General features: G+C 39.7%; 1 protein-coding gene across 2 annotated transcripts in view; it reads left to right on the top strand.

The window, feature by feature from the left end:
• Positions 1-18,919, top strand: part of PTPRO (protein tyrosine phosphatase receptor type O) — a 163,323-nt gene that overhangs the window by 126,640 nt on the left and 17,764 nt on the right. Inside the window, exons 11-17 of one of the 2 annotated variants that reach the window (XM_080391795.1) lie at positions 728-879; positions 3,553-3,673; positions 7,218-7,357; positions 10,011-10,143; positions 11,466-11,586; positions 13,520-13,588; positions 17,026-17,109. In XM_080391795.1, the coding sequence (XP_080247921.1) occupies positions 728-879; positions 3,553-3,673; positions 7,218-7,357; positions 10,011-10,143; positions 11,466-11,586; positions 13,520-13,588; positions 17,026-17,109 (820 nt within the window). The remainder of the gene's footprint in view (positions 1-727; positions 880-3,552; positions 3,674-7,217; positions 7,358-10,010; positions 10,144-11,465; positions 11,587-13,519; positions 13,589-17,025; positions 17,110-18,919) is intronic. The other variant, XM_080391796.1, reaches the window with a different exon arrangement.

The following is an 18,919-nucleotide window of genomic DNA, read 5'->3' as shown; positions in this document are numbered from 1 at the left end:
GTGAGCTGTGCAGCGCAGGGCACAGTGCTAGGCAGGAGCTGGGTATGTGGAGGAAGAGGAGGGACAACAGCTGCTTCACCTAATACCTAATAGTGTAGCTATCATATGCCTGTAGATGAGACATTCGGTGTTTAGGGTGCAGTCAGCTGATGGCTGCCTTCTGCGGGGGTGGGCCTTTCACCCTGGGAACAAAGGTGGCCGTAACTTTTCATGCAAAAAGATGTTCTTTGGAAAACTGCAGGCTTGGGGGCTTTTCCTCCTAGGAAGATGCAACCTCAGTGAAGAGAAGATACTTTTTTCCTGTGGAAAAGCCATCCAAATTATTCAGTGTGGAAATTCTTGATTTCTTACTGATTGTCATTTCTTTTCAGCGCTATAACACGGTGAAGCAATATCTGAGGCTTTTAACTTGACTTGTTAATACCATTTGTAAATGTTGACTCAAAAATTATTTGTATCAGCCAGTAGCTTTGTGATAATTTAAAAGAAACCCATACAACTAAAATATTGAAAACAAAAATGTATTTTTTTTCTGCGTATCTCCCAGGTTAAATGCTGGTTTTCATTTCTTTCAGCTAGCACTCAGGTGCAGACACTTGTACTGATATTTTTCTGCTATCTTTGTGATGCTTTCTTCCAAATAGTATCCTTTGAAAGACATGTATTACTGGATTTGGTAATCGACTGTGTTAGACAAGTCTGTAATACACTTTCCTTCTTCCTTCAGCACCAGTGGCGCCCGAGATTACCTCTGTAGAATATTATAACCACCTTTTGTATGTCACCTGGACCTATGGAGGAGATGGTACTGACCTTTCTCATTCCAGGATGTTACATTGGATGGTCATTGCAGAAGGAAAGAAAAAAATCAAGAAGAGTGTAAGTATGAGTGAGGAAGGTGTTACTCTGTTAGGTTGGATTTTTTTGCTGAGTTGATAAATTTGTACTACAAAGTTTAAGCAAGTTCATTAAGACTGACAGAAGCCTGATGAGGTAAAGTTGCTTCACAGTGTTAGCGGGCATTTCTAATGCTCAGGCTCTCAAAACAGCCCATGGACAAAATGATTCTGTGGTGATCCAGCACAAGTGTTGATAATTTATGTAAGAAGTTAGAAGTAGCTTACAAAGTTCTGAGCTGCAGACAGTAAAACATGAGTATTTTTTAGTGAACAATTTCCAATTGGTCTTTTCAATTTCTATCTATTAATAGGGAGACTACTGGCTGCGTCATTTTAGTTCATTCAGACCATTCTATTTCCTGACTTTATCTAACAGACTTTCCTACAAATTACATTGTTTTCATTTTCTGTTAGAGTACAAGTTCCACTGTAACTGATGGGTTGAGTACTTCACCCAGAATGTGTGCACTTAAAAAACTTGCCAGATGTTAAGATGAATGCATTCTCTTGAACTTTTCCAGCATATTTAAAAATCACTTAGAAAAAGAAATCTGGGGTTTCCAGTTATGGATTAAAGTCATGCTGCTGCAGGATACTGAGATGCATGTTTAATCTGAAGCAAAAGAGCAGCCCCTGGACATCCAGTGAATAGTGGTTGAACTAGCAGTGGAGCACTGCAGGGCAGGAACATATATGGCCAGCGGTGTAGCTTCATACAACTTCTGGCCTGTGACTGTCTTCTACACCACTACTGATCTTTCAATCCTTGCCAGGGAGAAAGTGTCTGATCTTTTTCAAGGGAAAGGTTTCCCTTCTACAACTGAAGGCTCAGCAGGTGCGGAGTGGGAATTGTTTTTTCAGCGTAAGTACAAATTCTTCAGCAGTTTCCATTTGGATTTATATGGAGCACCCTGGCTTTCATTGGATTCCTAGCGGCTGCAAGAGTGCACCCATCTGGAGCTTGTAGCAGCATGAATCTAATTACATGATTAGTAAAACTGTTCAAAAACATGACCTTTCTGAACAGCAGGAACTTCCAATATTTGGATCTTTGTTTCAAATGAGGAAGAAAACTCCACATTTTAATTTTTTTAATTATTACAAATAAAATATTCTAACAATTGAATTCTTTAAAAATTGCGCTGTGATATCCCTCCCCTCTCCTTCTTCCAAAAGTCATGTTCTGTGTAAGGTTATTATTCTTCCAGGGAAAATCTGATTTGTGTGCCATTCAACTTCACTGAATATGAAAACCTCAAATTAAATAAATATAAAATAGACATTGAATAGGAAACTAAATTAAAAAGAATATTGCATATGTAATTTTAGATTACTCAAAAAATTAAAATAGAGACTATTCACAGTAGAGTATATTACTATATTATATTATTATAGAGAGTATTCACAGTAGAGCAAATAAAACTTCAAAGCTTTAGGAATGTTCTTAGAAGTGTTTGTCTTTATATTATTTTCAGGACAAGGGAACCCAGAAAGTATTCTTTAGGAAATTCCTGCAACAACCTACTTCTGGCTAACTTTTATGGTCCTGCTCACATTTGTAAATATGGGTACACACTTGCAGGCATCAGGGTATATCTGTTCTTCTAAGCTCTGTTAGTCACTTCCAGAAATTGTTTCCTTTAAAAATCTTACTATATTGTAATGTCTTTATCTGATTTATTAAGATTGCTATTATGGTTGTTTTTCTTGAGCAATTATTACAATAAATAGGTAACACTATCAGGCAATGATGACTTTTTCTTCCTGCTATGTGTGTACTTCCCAAGACTCTGTAGAAGTTGGTCAGTTTGTAGAGAAGCGATGAAAATAACGTGCATAGTCCTGTTAGCCTTTATTCAGAACTGTCTGTTTCTCTTGGAACCAAAAACTTCAGCCTGAAAATTAAGTGACTATGAAAACCAGCATGCGATTCCTGAATGTGCCCTTTGTAGATAGTCTACAAGTGCTCTGAAAGCAGTCTGTTGCAGTAGCTGAGTTCTGCGTCCTTCTCCATGACCCTGGAGAAACGGGGAGCTTACTTCCAAAATAACAGGAAGAATTTATTCAGTCATTTGAAGCTCAGCTCAGTTTTGGATCATATCTGGTTTCAAACTCGCAGATGACAGAAGTCAGGCCCTGAGATCTATTGTCAAGTCGACAGGTACCCAGGTAGGTGTTAGATTTGCCCAGCTGGATTCAATATGCAGGTTCTTAGGACATGTGAAGGCTTGCCTATATGTGTCTTGTGTACTCTTCTTAGAGATATCTGACCTGATTTAAATTCCTATAAAATTGCAATGGACTCAAATCCATGGCTTGTTTAGCATTTTGCACAACTTGAAAAATCTAGATGCAAGAGTATTCTCATTCATGTGAGGGAGATTTTAGTTTCTCCTTAAATTTTCACTGCTCGCATAGAAAATACAGCCTAAGACTGTCTTCTTTTTACGTTGTGATATTCTGCCGAGTGTTATGGCTTTCTGCAGTTGGTGTCAGTGGGAACTGGTTCATGTAACAAGTCTACAGTATGCAGAAGACATCTGCTGTGATGCACAAAACTTTCTTTGTAGTATATTATGTGACCTGATTGATTTTACAAGAAAGATGTATGGTTTGCATCATATTTTTAACAGTTGGTGTCTAATTACTGTAGGTAACACGCAATGTGATGACTGCAGTGTTGAGCTTGCCTCCGGGGGACATTTACAACCTTTCAGTGACTGCTTGTACTGAAAGAGGCAGCAATACTTCCCTGCCTCAGCTTGTGAAATTGGGTAAGAAGTGCTTGTAAATTATAAAGTCATTCCTTCTCTCATTTGACTGTAAGAGTAACTCTCTCAGCAGATTCAGCATCTTATTTCAGAGGTATGTACCTGTGAACACATTTCTTTTGCAAAGCTGTAATTTTCAACTCGCCTCGCTGTGAAGATTGTCTCATTCCTGTATGTGAAGCTGATCTCCTAGAATAGTATTATTCAAGAAGAGCAAGAGTGGCAGAATTTGACTGTGAGTGGAAGCAGAAGAGTGGAAATTGCTTAGTGCCTCACTGGGAGAACAACTCTGCTTCCATAGTTACTTCCCTAAGGTCTTGAACACAGATGGGTTTTGGGAACAGAGACTCAAGCTTCACAGATGAACTTTTCAGTACAAAGCAGAACCTTCCTTGCTTCTGACAAGCCTGTTTCTGGGTCTGCGCTCTGCCACCTGGTCTGGTCTCCTGTCATCCATCCTCTCTCCCTGGATATCTCTATAATCTTCCAACACCAAAAATGTATCCTTAAATACATACCAATGACAGTGCTCTTTATGAAAACAGTCAGATTCATGGCTGTGAAACCCAGCATCATTCTGAAATAAACGTGTGTAATGTACTTAAAGGAAGACTTGAGAACCTAGTCCTTAAGGTATAACATATAACTTTCTGTGTGATTTCTTCCTTTACCTGTGAGAAAGACTGGACGCTACACCGTTGTACCTGAAGAGATTTTACTCTGCTTTTGCACACATATAGTATTGTGGAGCCACAGGTACCTAAAGCTGTGAAGTTCTGAAGTGTGCCTTACTGCTTTTGCAGACATTAACTCTGCTCTGAAGGTGGCTATGGAAGAGTTAGTAATTTCAAACTGGATTATCTTCTCTACACGCATAATAAACCTTTTGTGAATGACAGTGAAAGAAGTGAATTTAAAGGATTCCATGATTTCTAATTGAATTAGAGGCCTTGAAGCAATCACTGTCTATTTGTCTTTCTCAATAGCTCTTACATCTTTTAAACAGTGCTGGGGCAAGCAGCACAGCCATAAGAATCTGAAGTTCTTCCAGGTTTTTTTACCAAAGGGAATATTTGAAAGATGTAGACAAGTTCCATGGGTATTCCCTTCCCTATGCAAGTCCTGTAAATTGTTATCCCCACGCCTTGTGCCTGTGCACAGTCTGTCTGTTCCCAGGACTGAGTGAGTGGATGTGTGAGTGCGAGTGTATCTCCTCACTCCCATTAACCAAATATTTTAGGGGGGTATTTCAAAGTATCAGGTAGCTTTATCTTTCAGACAGGTCCACAAGTGCCACATACCATTCAGGTTGTACACCGTACAGACTAATTGTACCTTCCTGTTCTTTGCTTGTGGACAGGCAGACTCTTACTGAACTGACATAGGTATTCTGCTCTTTCTCTTTCATTGACAACAAAGAGAAGGTGGAATGAATTCCATTTTAATAGGTCGCTTGTAGATTCTTGGGTGCGGTTTTTTTGTAGTGGTTTGTTTTTTCTTTATGCTGTTTGCACTTTGAATAGACCACGGTAAAGATGTTTTACCAGAGGTTTTCCTTCTCTCTGTTTCTGAAGGAGCAATGGGAGTTGTAATTAGCAGTAGTGAGAACTGACTCTTAAGTGATAGACGACTCAGCACTTGGCAGTCACTTAAGCATTCCTGCCAAATGTTCTTCCCTTCATGATGTTTGCTTCATCCTGGCAACTTTCCACTTACAGAAAAATCAAGCCATTTGCTGGAGGCAAAAGGAGGTTTTGATTGGGGTGATGCCCAAATGCAAAACTCATATTTGAATTGAGGAAATTTTTTACCTGGAGTGAGGGATGGAATGTGTTTCTGAATCCAAGAGCTGATATATGAGTGTAATTAAGTGAGAGGAACGCTTTCCTATGTGGCGCTGGGACAACATGTACACTGCCATCCCCATGACACAGAAGCAGCCACGTGAACATGCCTCAGTCCCTACCCAACTCTCTCCTTTATGCCAATATAATCTTGGCAGCATCCAACCCTAGAACACTGATCTTATTGTCTGAGGATCAGATACGTCTCCAAAATGTCTATAACCACTTGAGCAAGGCATTTGTGCCAAGTTTTTTGTGGCAGATCTTACACATCACATCCAGGCTCCTGTGACAGCATCTCATAGAATGAGAATAACAAATCATTTGTGAAGGGGAAAAATAAGAAAAATAATGTTGTTGTACATAGCACGCTGTATGTAGTGTGTCAGGATCCTGGAATCAGGTCATTGTTTGACGATAATTTTCATTAAACATCTGTAGATTAGGAAATCTGAAAACTCTGGAGAACAGCTCGGAAATGTACAACCCAAACTTTGCACTCTCTGAAGGCAAACCAAAGAGCCCAGGGTGTCGGAGGCATTGAAAGCTAAGAAGTTCCAGTACCCGTTCTGTGAAATCATCAGGATGAAAATTGGGATCAAGCCTTGGTCTTTAAATAATCCTGGGAAAAAAAGTGTCTCTCATTTTAACACCGTGCCTAGGCTGTTTGCTTCTTCTCCCTTAAGGTTTCCCCTCCTGTTCTCCCATGCTTTCCATACTCCACATTGGTTCAAGTTGGTTCAAAAAACAAAGGTGGGGTTGCAGTGATGGGTGGCCTCCACTGAGGTCAGCATGACCTCCCAGGGGCTACTGCCCGCCTAGCCACAGGGGTCAGTGGGCAGGAAGGTGGCACTGGAGGCAGCAGCCAAGGCCACCCTCTGCGGGGCTGGGGGCACTGGGTGTAGACCCCCATCCATGTGCCACAGAATCTCTGATGCCACCACTCCCAGGAGACCCTCCATATCCCTCCTGTCACAGGGTTGTCTCCTCCTCACCAGACCCCTGTGTATGTTTGCCCACTGCCAGTTCATCCGACACAACAGCAATGAAAATCAAAGCAATAAATTGAAGACCCCTGAGATCTGGACCCCTGTATTCAGTGAGGAGAGAAAATTCCTGTAGCTAACTGAAAGGAGCACAGATCTAATGGCCCTCAAATGTTAGCCCAGAAAAAAAAAAAAAAAGATTACAAGATATTTTTTTTAAAAAAACTGCTAATTGACTAAGTATTTTCTCTGCTACAATTAAATGAACCTAGACAGCCTTTGCGTGTGGGAAGCTGCTTCTTTATGATCTCCTGGGCAGGCCTTGTGAAGAAAATCTTTCTCAGGCCAATTGTGTTACTAACAGGTAGACAGCCCTCTTCTCCCAAGAGAGTTTCTGCTAACATCATTCCATTAATAGAATATGCTGATCATCCTCAAACAAGGGCTCTGCTGAAAAGGGAAGTAATTATCCAACTGCCCAAATAAAGAACAGTTTAAATGGAGAAGAAAAACCAAGACACTTCATCATCTTCCCATTTTACAGTGGTAGTTTATCATCATGAGAGGCAGGGCTTTACACTGGCAGGCTTTATCTGAAGGAAATGAAAGACAGAAGGGCATCAGGCATTGCTTTCATTTTTGTTTGAGGCTTCCTTTTCTCAGTTGTCTGGAAACTTAAAGATAAGCTTAATTAAAGGAGATTTTTCTCTTAATCAGAGCCAGCCCCTCCAAAATCACTGTTCGCTGTCAACAAGACTCAGACCTCTGTGACTCTGCTGTGGGTAGAAGAAGGAGTAGCTGATTTCTTTGAAGTCTACTGCCAGCAGGCTGGAGCTGTTCAGGAAACAAAAGTCCAGGTATGTGTTTCTTCTTTGGTTTCTGCTCTTCATCTCTGAAAATGAGACCGGGCCTTGCATCTTTCTGGTTCAGTGTCTGCTCCTTAGCATTTGTGTGTAAAGCCCAATGGCATTTTGTGCTCAGTACACAGGTTAGATCATTAAGCCAAAGGTGGTAAGGTGGTTCAGAATTAAATCTTTAAAAGCGAAACTACTAAAGCATTTCAAATGCTAAATTATTTCATTATTCTGCAATATTAAAATGGGCTTCTGTTCTTACTGACTAGATTATGACTACTTGGACAGAAGCTATGTGCATCCAACAGGCTGTCAGTCTTTGGCTACTTATGAAAATGGCTCGGATATACTGTGGGATACCTAGAAGGCCACAAAACTAAGGGAATGTCAATGGGCAGGAAGGGAAAAAGGGTCAGATGACTTGATAAGGAATGGGGAAAATAGACATATTTAGATGCCATGAGATCTTTTATGCAGCATTTTATTATTTCTGACTGGCTTTATTCCTGGCTTTGAGAACTGTTACCTGAAGTTCAGTGGGACCTTCACTCCTATTCAGAGTACCTTTATGCTACAAATAAGGCTGCTTCTCGTGTGTTTTGTCTCTTAGGGTATTTCCTTCGAGACCTACCTTCTCAGCCTCGCAAATGAACATCCTTTTCTGTCTGTCCAGTTAGGTACTGCTCTCAGAGGCCACCTGGATATTGGAGTGTTTAGGTTGGTAATATTGTTCAGTGAAGAACAGAGCAGTAGTAGTTTTAATTGCTTGATGTTCAGTGCTGTGCAACATATGAGGCTTACTTTTTGATTTAGTTGATGGTGTAGTGAATCACTACGATTACATGTCATGAAATATCATTTTTTCATGTGGACTTTTGCACATAATGGGGAATCATTCAGAAAAAAAGGCAAAAATAACCCACTCAGTCCACTGTTTATGACAAGAGAGACATACATATCCTTTAATCCTATGGAAGACTAGTCTGAATTATTTAATATTCTTTTTAAATTGAGAAAGGCACTGACTAAAGGGGGAAAAAAAAGCTTAAATGCACTTTAATGTTTTGGGTAGTTTGGATTCCACATCTAGATTCCTGCTTTTTCACAATTAATAGACTGTGAAGTCTTTATCCACTTAACAGAGATTCAAAATAATGACATGGTCAGGTATAGAAAGTACCACAGGATTTGCAGCTGTAGTGCAGAGCAGGTCTGGTTTAAGAATGTCAGGAAAAGACTGCTCCATTTGGCAGGAGCTTCGGTGGGTGTCTTGTTTGTTGACATGAACACCTGGCAGTGGGAAATGCACAGAGATTGCCAGCTCACTTCTCATTAGGTTTGTCACCCTCTTTTCTGCCTCTCTGAAGAAATGGGAAAGGCTCCTTTTTCAACTGCAAAAAGGGATCCTTTCTCATTAGACTGGTGAAAATTTTTTGTGATTTTCCATGCTAATTACATGAACATTTGTGTCCCTTTCCTGCATTTCTAATCAGTAAAATGAAAAGCAACAGCTTTCCAAGTTTGAACATCTTAGATTTTGGTTGACTAATTTAAATTTCCCAGAGGGAAAAATGGAAAACATCCAACCAAGTCCAACTGCCAAACTGTGGCCCCTCCTTTCATCTCAGGGAATAAAAGCCTCCTCCCTTACACTCATGTACATGTGATTTCATCTGCGTAATGTACCTCAGAATTGCACTGCAACAGGAACCCTTGCTAGCCTGGAAGGGGCCCATGACTGACAACAGGTCACTGCAAAAATCCAATGCTTGGGACTTGTTACAGCATCTCATGCCCCCCATCCAGAGTGAGTTCATTCATAAAACTTCTCCTTGTTCCCTTTCTAAATCACTGGCTCAATGTCCCTATTTTCTCATGTGCAACCCACCCTTGGTTCTGCTGGAGAGCACAGAAAAGCCTCTAATGACCTTAAGGAACTATATCTTTAAGTCAGTGCATATGTTATATATGTTGTCTTTTGTTATATCAGCATTTTAAAAACACAAAAGTGTTTACCAGGGACGTAGTAATTAAAACATTGTATAAATATGTTCTGTATAGAGTTTCTACTAGCTAGAAAAACTGAAGTGTGGAACATCTGAATGTAGTTATTGCCCAAAGGCTTTGCTCTACCTTTATTTTTCACCTTGGCCACTCGAAAGGCTCACAGCTCTTCACATCCAGGGGAGTTGCTTCAGAGGCAGAGGTGACACATATTCATACAAGGGTGTGGAGATTGTGACTGCCTTGGCTGCGCTTTGCATAAAAATAATTTTGTTTTCCTCCTGCCTGTATGGCTTAGTAACCAGAGCTCATGAACTCTGCCCACCTCTGGGGATGGCACAGAGGTCACAGCGCTTTCCCCCACCCAGCGTGTGCCTGACCAGCCCCCTGTGAGGCACCCTCCTGCCCTCCCCAAGGAGCCCTTGGGTGCTCTGGGATGTTCCTGCAGCTGTTTTCACCCCTGTTCCTCTCCCCTCGTCTGCCAGACTACTGGGCTACCTGCCTGTTTTCAAGGGCAGGCCCTGGTTACCTTCCCTGGGTTTTGAAGTGCTGGTTTCTTTGACCAGATCTGACTTTTGCCTGGTCAAGTATATGGTCAAAATTGTATTTACCAGAGCAACAAACTTCTGTGTGTTTTTCCCTGTATCTGTAGGAACCTGTCACTGTCTCTTCACACGTCGTGACCATTTCCAGCCTAACCCCTGCCACCTCCTACAACTGCAGCGTGACCACCTTTAGCCACGATAGCCCCAGCGTCCCCACTTTCATTGCGGTTTCCACCATGGGTAAGCAGCGCTTCCCTGCTTTCTTCTTCCTCCTCCAGCTGCAACATCTGTTTCTTCTTGCTTTCTAAAGCTGCTCTTGGTAATGCTGGCCCCAGGGGTTGGAAGGGTTGCCAGATGTGAATGGGATGGGGAAGCAGCTTTAAAAAGCCCTTAGAAAAATCCCCGCTGGGTGGTTGACTTGGAAAAATACAAACTAGAGGCTCAGTTCTCTATTGGGTTTTAGAAATCAGGGACCTAGTTTGTGGTGTCAAGGCTGAACATCAGGGTACTGCCTGATGACATTTGTGGTGAAAAATGTCTTCTCAGTCAAGTCCAAACAAGAGGAAATTCCCATTTATAAGTTGCTAAAGCAAAACACTGCTCTCTGCTTTCAGTGAAGAAGTGGAGATAGGGCGAGAGAGAAGGAGAAGGGCCACTGCAGGATCTGGAGCAGTCACAGCTCGAAGGGATAGCTCCTGGTGGAGGCTCCCTGGGCGTGCCATGAAGCTTGGCTCTATACTGACTCTGAAGAAAGAATATCGGTGTTGAACTGCCCAGAGCACTGGACTTTTCTTTAAAATCTCCCCTTCAGAATGATCAGTTAGTTAGGGAGTTGTGAACTCTGTGCTGGAGTTCAGCGTCTGATATTTAGCTTAAAAATATCCATGGATTTTAATCTAAAAAGATGTTTCTCTAGAAACTGTGGATGTTAAATTATTCTGAGCAAGTAAAATAAAGAGGGTTTATTTTATAATGAGCAGAACAGGGTATCTGGTCTCATATTAGTACAGTTGATAAGCGTGTAACATGGAACAAAAGTAAATCAAGGTTTTGTTATTCCAGTTGATTCCAGCTCTTATTTATAACAGAATATTTTGTTAAAATTTATTTTCCAAAGTAATTTGATTGATTTCAATCCACTATATTACAGACCCTCAGCTCGTAATTTTGCTTTTGGATCAGAAAAGGTATTGATTATTGTTGAAGAACAACTTCAGAGTTGAAATGTGCTTTGGAGAGATAGATGTTGAATATCTGTATTTTTTTATTTACTTCACCCTTTTCTCTTGTGTTATCAATGTCAGTCAAAAGCAAAAAAAAATCAGAACATGCCAAAGTTTAACAAAAATGCCAGAGTGAAGTAATTTCCCCACAGAAATTTTATAAGAGCAACAACTAGTCAAAACCTCCCTTTATTTCTAGGGGTAGATTTTTCTCTTTGTAACACCAGGCTGAATGAGATCAGTTCAGAAAAATAACACCATCTACATTCAGGAGAAAAAAAAATCCAAAACCATTAGTGCTTCGGAATTGAATAACCGAATACTTGTTTGTATGTGCAGTCACCGAGATGAATCCCAACGTCGTGGTAATCTCTGTGTTAGCCATCCTAAGTATCCTTCTGATTGGACTGTTGCTCGTGACTCTTGTTGTACTGAGGAGAAAACATCTGCAGATGGCCAGGTAAGTCCGGATTTATGCTAATTCAAAAAATATCAGACAACAACAAACACAACATGGCAATAGTTGCAACTAAGGACGCTTGTGTGCAGGATACCTTCAAAATAGTTGTCTTGCTGCTGTTTAGGAGCAGCATGTCTTCTCCCTCTATCTACTTTCATTCTTGACCTGAGTAATAACTTTTTTTTGAACTTTGAACTTTGCAAGGTTAGGTCTGTAAGAAGTGCGATCACTTACTACAAAAGGGTTGTGTCAGGATCCTGAAAGATAGTAAGAGTCCAAGGCAACTGGGCATGAACAGGACATCAAGATGCTTTGCAAAGTCTTTCATATGGTTTGGAACAGATTTTCCATATCAACAAATAAGATGGTTTCTTCATCAGGTCCAGGATACAGCGTTTCAGAGGCCATGTAAGGCCTGAGCCCTGGCATCCCTGGGATGAGGGAGGATGTGCCCAGGGCCCCAGGAGCGTCTCGCTAGAGCATTTGCCAGTCTGACTTCAAATCCTGGTCTTCCAGTTGTCCACATTCTGCACTCATATGGGCATCCTTCCTGTGGGAAGTGCAGCATAAGAAAGAGCGTACGGGCTCACCTAGATCTTGTCTTTTTGTGCAATCAGGATGCAGCCAAATAAAGAGAGACCCACAAATGCAGAAGTGACCTCAGGTCCTGCTGTTCACCTATAACATTAATGATCCCAATTTGTTATGTCATACAGATGAAGGGGAAAATTATAAGAGTAAACCTTTTTTTTACAGAACCTGGGGTTCCTTCAGCTATCTGCAGCAATCATTTGTACCTGAATATTGAAATTCAGTTTTCTTTTTCCTGGTGGTCTTACCTGTAACAGTTCACTTTAATGCAGGTTATGTTATGGTCTGAGTGAACTGTGAAAGTTTCTCCAAACCTTTGATGTGTGGTTCGTTTCCTGGTTTTGGATGTATCCTGGAGTCTTCATCCTTTCATAATCTATGTAATGTATTTTATATTAATTTACTGTCTTGTGTCAAGAAAGGAAATGATTTCATGTGAAAAAGCATATGTGAAGAATCTTGCACCTAGCGGACACTGCATTTTGTGTGTCATATCCTGGCTATGTATTCCATGTAAGAGATGACCGCATCATGCATATTTTGCCAGCTATCTCTTTCAGTGAACGTCATGTGGTTTGTTCCTTTTGCGTGTAACTGGCTCTGTGAAAATCCCAGCTAAAATAATTACCTTTTCTATTTAATTACTGTGTCGGCAGCACAAATATTTTTCTTTTTCTCTTCGTCACTGTCTCTAGCCAAAGAAGATAAAAACTGCAGAAGGAAATTAAAAAAGTAAATCCAGTAAGAAGCTGCAAGTAATCGTTTACTTAAAACAAGGAATCAAAAATAGTCAAGTCAGTTTATAATTTCTAGCTGAAAATAATGGACCTGTGACAAACTCACCAGAATGTTATTCAGGAAATTCAGGTTTTTTCCACAATTATTTTGTGAACTCAAAATTAACATGATCCTATCAAATGCAGACAATTATACATCTTCTCCTTAGAGCTGGGACAGTAAATATTTAGTATAGGAAGGTAAACATTTACCATGTGTACAGAGGCCAGCAACTAGTGCTAGTGCCAGACTACAGAAAGCCCAAATCTGGACAGAAGATCTGTGATCTTTATTAGCAACTTCTCCTTTGTTTCACTCTTTTAAGGCATTATTAGGAAACCTGATCTCAGATGGTGTTGAACATTTATTGGGTTTGGATAACTCTGTTAAAGGGTTTCAGTTACACCTGAGATTACATAGGTTACATAGATTGTCTCAGACTTAATCACAGATGTGAGTGTTCAGCACTTCTCCGCAACTCTGAGTTCTCCGTTAAATCAATGTCATTGCAAGCATTGTGAATCCAAAAATGGTAACTTTGCACCCAATGGTCTTCCTGAAACAGGGAGTGTGGGGCTGGAACCTTTGTCAATTTTGCATCTTTAGAGAGAGATGGAAAGCTTCCCTACAATTGGTAAGTGTTTGAAGCAAACCTTTTAATTATGTTTTTCCACATCTCTGCTTTTTGGCAAATACTATCTTTAATCTTAAGTACTTATTTTTTATGCCATCCTGTCCCTTTTTAAGATAAAACTACTATAGCTGTTATTTTAGTATTTTATTTCTTTAATGTTGACTCAAGACTAAGTATTGTCACCTGCTATTTTTAGTAGGGAGTGATGTATATACATGTCAACTAAGTTGCATAGATACGTTTTGGAAGGATATGGGGCTTTTTTCCTTTCTCTTGCAGACATATTTCGTGAAATAACATAAGTGTAGAAACTTGATCTATAAATCCATTAGCACTTCCATAGATATATATTTATATTGAGGAGTAAGCTTGCCCATAGATGACCAATTAGCAACTGTCTTCATGCAGTACCATCAATTAATTTTTTCTTATGTTGCAAGACAAGGACAAGACAACTCAAATATTTACTATAACTTGATGTTCAGTGCTGTTGAAAAGACTCAACACCCCCCACCACCCCACCCCCCATATTCTTGCTAGTCTAGAAAACTACCTACAAGAGTTGCAAGCACTGACTATGGACTCCAGACCATCACTGACACCATCAGCTGAAGAGAAGTATTTGAACAAAAAAGATCTGTAGCTTTTATAGAAGCAAAAGGGCTCTGAGAGCTACCTGACTGGCACCAGTGTGGTCATTTCCATTCCTATTTTAATAATCAAATAGGCACTAATGACCAACCCAAGGTTTACCATTTTGTTACTAGTAATGTCTGCAAAAATGTCCTATCTTTCAAGGCAATTCCGAACACAGATATTTAAAAGCATACTGTCAGATTCATTCCAGTATGTAGGAAGAAGCAAATACACACCTTGGGTTTACACCCGTGGTCAGCTTTGTTGTCAGCCAAGAAGTTGGGAAGAGGAGTCGGTGCGCAGGGAACTGCCAGCAAGGACAGGATTAAATGGATTGACACTGCATCACAACAAGCCCTTTGCTAATAAGCGTGCAAACTGAACTAACAGGCCCAGCAGATCTTGTCAATACCTCACTGTGTTGCTAATTAACTGGATATTAAACAAGCTTCACTTGCTTGGTTTAGCTTTAATAGCAGCCAGCTGTATGCAGTACAAACTAATCTCTCAGTTTCTCTTGCTTGGACTATATTAATGGCAAAGAAGGCAGAAGATCAAACAGTCACGTTAATTAAATATCCAAGCTTGAAACAAATGATTAAACTAGCAACAGATGTTATTAAAACCATAAAAGGCTTTTTTTATGGGAAGGAGAATTAATTAGTAAGTTTGGATGTGAAAGTGAAGATTCTTGTTGCTTAATTTAGTATATGTGTATGTATGTGTGTATATATGCATATATGTATACATACATAAATTATGTTATAAAAATATAAATTGGGGAAAATATTCCTGCTTAGTATCTCCATAAATTTTTGGTAACTGAAGGCAGTATGCCGATGTCTTACATTCCTGACTTCTCTGAGAGTTTGTGAAGATATCTTGTTTTGTGTGCCTCTGTTTAATGTCAAGACCAGATTCACTGTCCAACCAGTCAGCCAAATGGAAAATCTGGCCCTAAAGACAGGTAGAAGGATTAAGAAACCCATTTTGCTTGGGGTCATTCCAGGGATATATAAGGGAGCTATGGGCATATCCACTGATTCCAAAGGAAAGCTCAGCTCAGCAGTTTTCAGGATTTGAGCACTCTCTGCATCTCTTAATTAAATAAAATTGTTCAGTAGGTGAAAGACTATATAATTCCAGGAAAACAATATTGTATTTACTGGGAAATTACGTCTTTTTTGTACATTAAATGAAATCAATTGTTTTAGATGTTGGATTTCCTAATCTGTGAACAATATAGGTAGGGTCTGTAAGCACGTTAGCCTGTGGAAATGCCTCATGATGATTTGATGATGAAGGACAACCCAGGCTTGAATAATTCCTTCTGCCTCTGTAGGCAAGAGGAAGTAAAAGATTCACTTGGAATTTTCCAAAGGGAAAAAGGAGTATTCCAGCCACATCATCACTCCTCTCTTCTAAGCCTAATGAAAACCTCTCTGTGGCACCAGCGATCTGCTTATGGAAAACTAGATTGCATCTTCAGTCCACTCCCATAGAAACTCCAACAACAGATAAGCCCTGAGGCCCTGATGCCGCAGCAACTGTGGCATATGATTAACTAGAAAGAGCTCTCGCTTCTGGCTGACCCACACAATCCCTACCAACGCCTGGGGACGGTGCCCTGCAGAAACTGCGCTGCCCGTCTTCTCTTCAGCAGCAAAACTCGTTAAAGCATAACTTGGAGTTTCACTGCATGGGAAGAAGTTTTCCACCACTGGTTGGAAAATTAACATTAGATGATTACATTTGACATGACTTGCTTATCAGGGAAAACACAGTATCATAAGAGCCAAGAGTACTGAAAAATGAAATTTCACTTTGTGGTTCCTCTTTAGAACAGCTGTAGCAGGATGGTATTGCTTTTAGGACAGCACATTTTCTGATGGGGAAAAAAAGTGCTGAGGGTGTATTTGGCAAAAAACCCCTCCTACTGGGGCAATTTTTGTTTACGTTTCATGGGGTTTTCATATTTGAGAAGTACGCATAGCTGAGTCCACCAATAGGTGGAACAGGCCTGAGTGGGTTTCCTGAATTAACGCATAACAGAATCTGGTAAACAGGCTGCAAATACAGAAATTTATAATCATTTTGTACTGAAATTTCCTTTAGTCACAATGAAACCTGCTGTGAATAATTATTCATAGAAACCACAGTTAGAAGAATTTAAAATAATGTTTTTCTGAAAACCTAGGAGAGAATTTAAAGCATTTAAGAATGGGTCTCTACAAAATGTTATGTGGAAGTTTTCAGATGTCTGACTCAATAGAGTATTAAGAGATACAGGTTTGATCTAAATTTATCTGTCACACAGATGTTCTGATAGCCACAAAATCACTTGCAGGAGCAAACATCTGAGATTATTGTAGTTGTACATGCTAAAAACCCCCAGCGATATCTGTCCTGAAATATTTCAAAACATCAGGAAATAAGACTTAGCGCCACCTACGTAATGGCAATAAATGTGGCTGAAATTTTCAAACAGATTTTACTCTCTGAAAATCTGCCAGTTTATTAACGTTGATTTAGAATAACAGGCCTGAATCAATACCGTAAAACACATTTCTTTTGATCATATGGAAATTTATGTTGGATAGCTGAAAATCCTGTATAGGGTGTCAGGTTGAGGACTGAAAATTCTATGGATGCTAATAATACTCTTATGAAGTAAATAAGAGGAAGCCTTTTTAAGTTTAGCTGGTTTTATAATAGAATTTGCTGATCTCCTGATTTCTGTTTGTCTTACTAACTCTCCTCACTTTTTCATCTTTATGTATGTTATTTATTAATGCTCACAGGCGTAGAAGTGTATTTGCTTTCCTAACTCTGCTACCCTCATGCCTTTGGACTGATTATCTTTTGGCATTTTATATTAATCCTTGGTAAGTGATTTACTTGTTTTTCCATATGCAATGTGTAAACAATGTTAATTTCTATTACATGAAAAATGTCTGATACCTTTGTTTTTAAATGGGTCAAAGCTTTTGAAGATATAATTTTCTTGTACTAGAACATGGATTGGAGAGGATGTGGGTATCAAAGTATTTGCTACCCTGCTTCATCTAGTTTGTCTGTTTATGCTCCAAACCAGTTTGATATTAAAAAGCTAATCTTATGGTGGTCATCATATTCATCTCATTGCGCTCTCTGCGATTTTTGCCACTTTGTTATAAGTCCTGGCTTCTTCTATACCAGTTATTCATCTGTTCGTTGTCTGGCATTGCCACCTGCTGCTGCTTTTCTGTTACTAAAATTGCTTGATTGTGCCCTACCTGTTTGGTGTGTGGTGTCAAATCCCTTAGGTTTCAAAGGTGTGGGTATGCTCTCCTGACATCAGTAAAAGTTTTGCTTTTGGAAACAACAGTTCACTGAGAGTCGATACGTACTCACAGTCCCAAGGTGTTAAATTGGGTCACCATGTACGCATCTTTGTATGCGTGTATATTTAATAGTTTAGTCTGTAAAAAGGTTTAGTAAACAACTAACTGTTTTTTTCTGAAAATACCTAACCAACAAAGTCACAGGGTCCATTTAGAACCAGAACGGTTTTACAATACATATAACAAAAAAATCCAAAGATCTAAAAATGCTTAATCTATATAAAAGAAACTGATGGTCTTGAGTCCAAGGTATAGTGATTTACAAAACATGGTACCAAAATTAATATTTACCGTTGACTAAACATTTTCCCTGGTGTTAAAATATGGCACCAAAGCGCTGGCAGGCAGTCGTCAGCATCTTCAGTACAGGGATTTCTGAGACTGGTTTTCCTTGGGTCACATTGGTCTGTAGAAAAACTCATCTAAATTTTCAGTGGGCCCAGAAACGACCAGGCTTATGTAACTGAAGAAAGGTCCATTTCTTCTCCCATGAAAATAAAAGCATGTTCTCCCCACACACACAGAGCTGAAAAGCCTTCTGCATCTCTCCAAGTCTAATGTTCTATTGACTTGTAAATTGTCTGACGAAAACTCAACTATCGGAGCTGCAGTGACGGAGGGTCAGGCAAGCAGGTTATTATTGTGGAGGTCAGGATGATCTCTCTTAACTCTTTAATGGTCAAGAAGCCCAAGGTGGCCACTGCCAATGGCACTGCTGCAAAAAGACTTGTAATCTTCTCTTGTCCCTTTGCCTTTTTTGTTTAATATGCATTGAGATGCATTAACTCACCTTTCCAGACTTGTGTCCTTCTTCAGAGGTTTCCTCTGCAGTCAAGCTACCTAGTTTAGTCTAGAAGACCAAATTTAAGGGAGCTGAATGAAATGAGATTATCCCTCTCTTTGTATTTTAATCTGTAGGGTAAATGGAAGAACCAGCCATTATTTCAAATGTCTTTGCTTTGCACACAAGTTGGTTTAAAACATTTATGAGCATTCAGGAAACAGTTGCAATGCTAAGAAACGAGGGCCTCTTGAGACTATCAAAGCACAAGAAAATGTTGCTGAGAAATGGATGTCAATCATTTGGTTTATTGCCTCTTGAAGTATTCCTTGGAGAAGCGTTCTTAGAAGCATTCCCATCATAAACAGCATTTAGATATTTTTTCCTTTTGAAATTAACTCCAATGTGCCCAACATTAAAAGGTTTACCACAATCACAGGGGACAGAAATGTGTTGAATAATTTACAGAAATTAATTTTAAGTTTTCATTGGAAAAAATCTTTGAAGTTGTAGAATAAATACTACTAGGCT

Source organism: Falco punctatus (genome assembly GCF_963210335.1).
Source record: "Falco punctatus genome assembly, chromosome: 6".
Taxonomy (NCBI): Eukaryota; Metazoa; Chordata; class Aves; order Falconiformes; family Falconidae; genus Falco; species Falco punctatus.
Note: the sequence above shows the minus strand (reverse complement) of the source record. Positions and strands in the feature narration are given on the sequence as shown.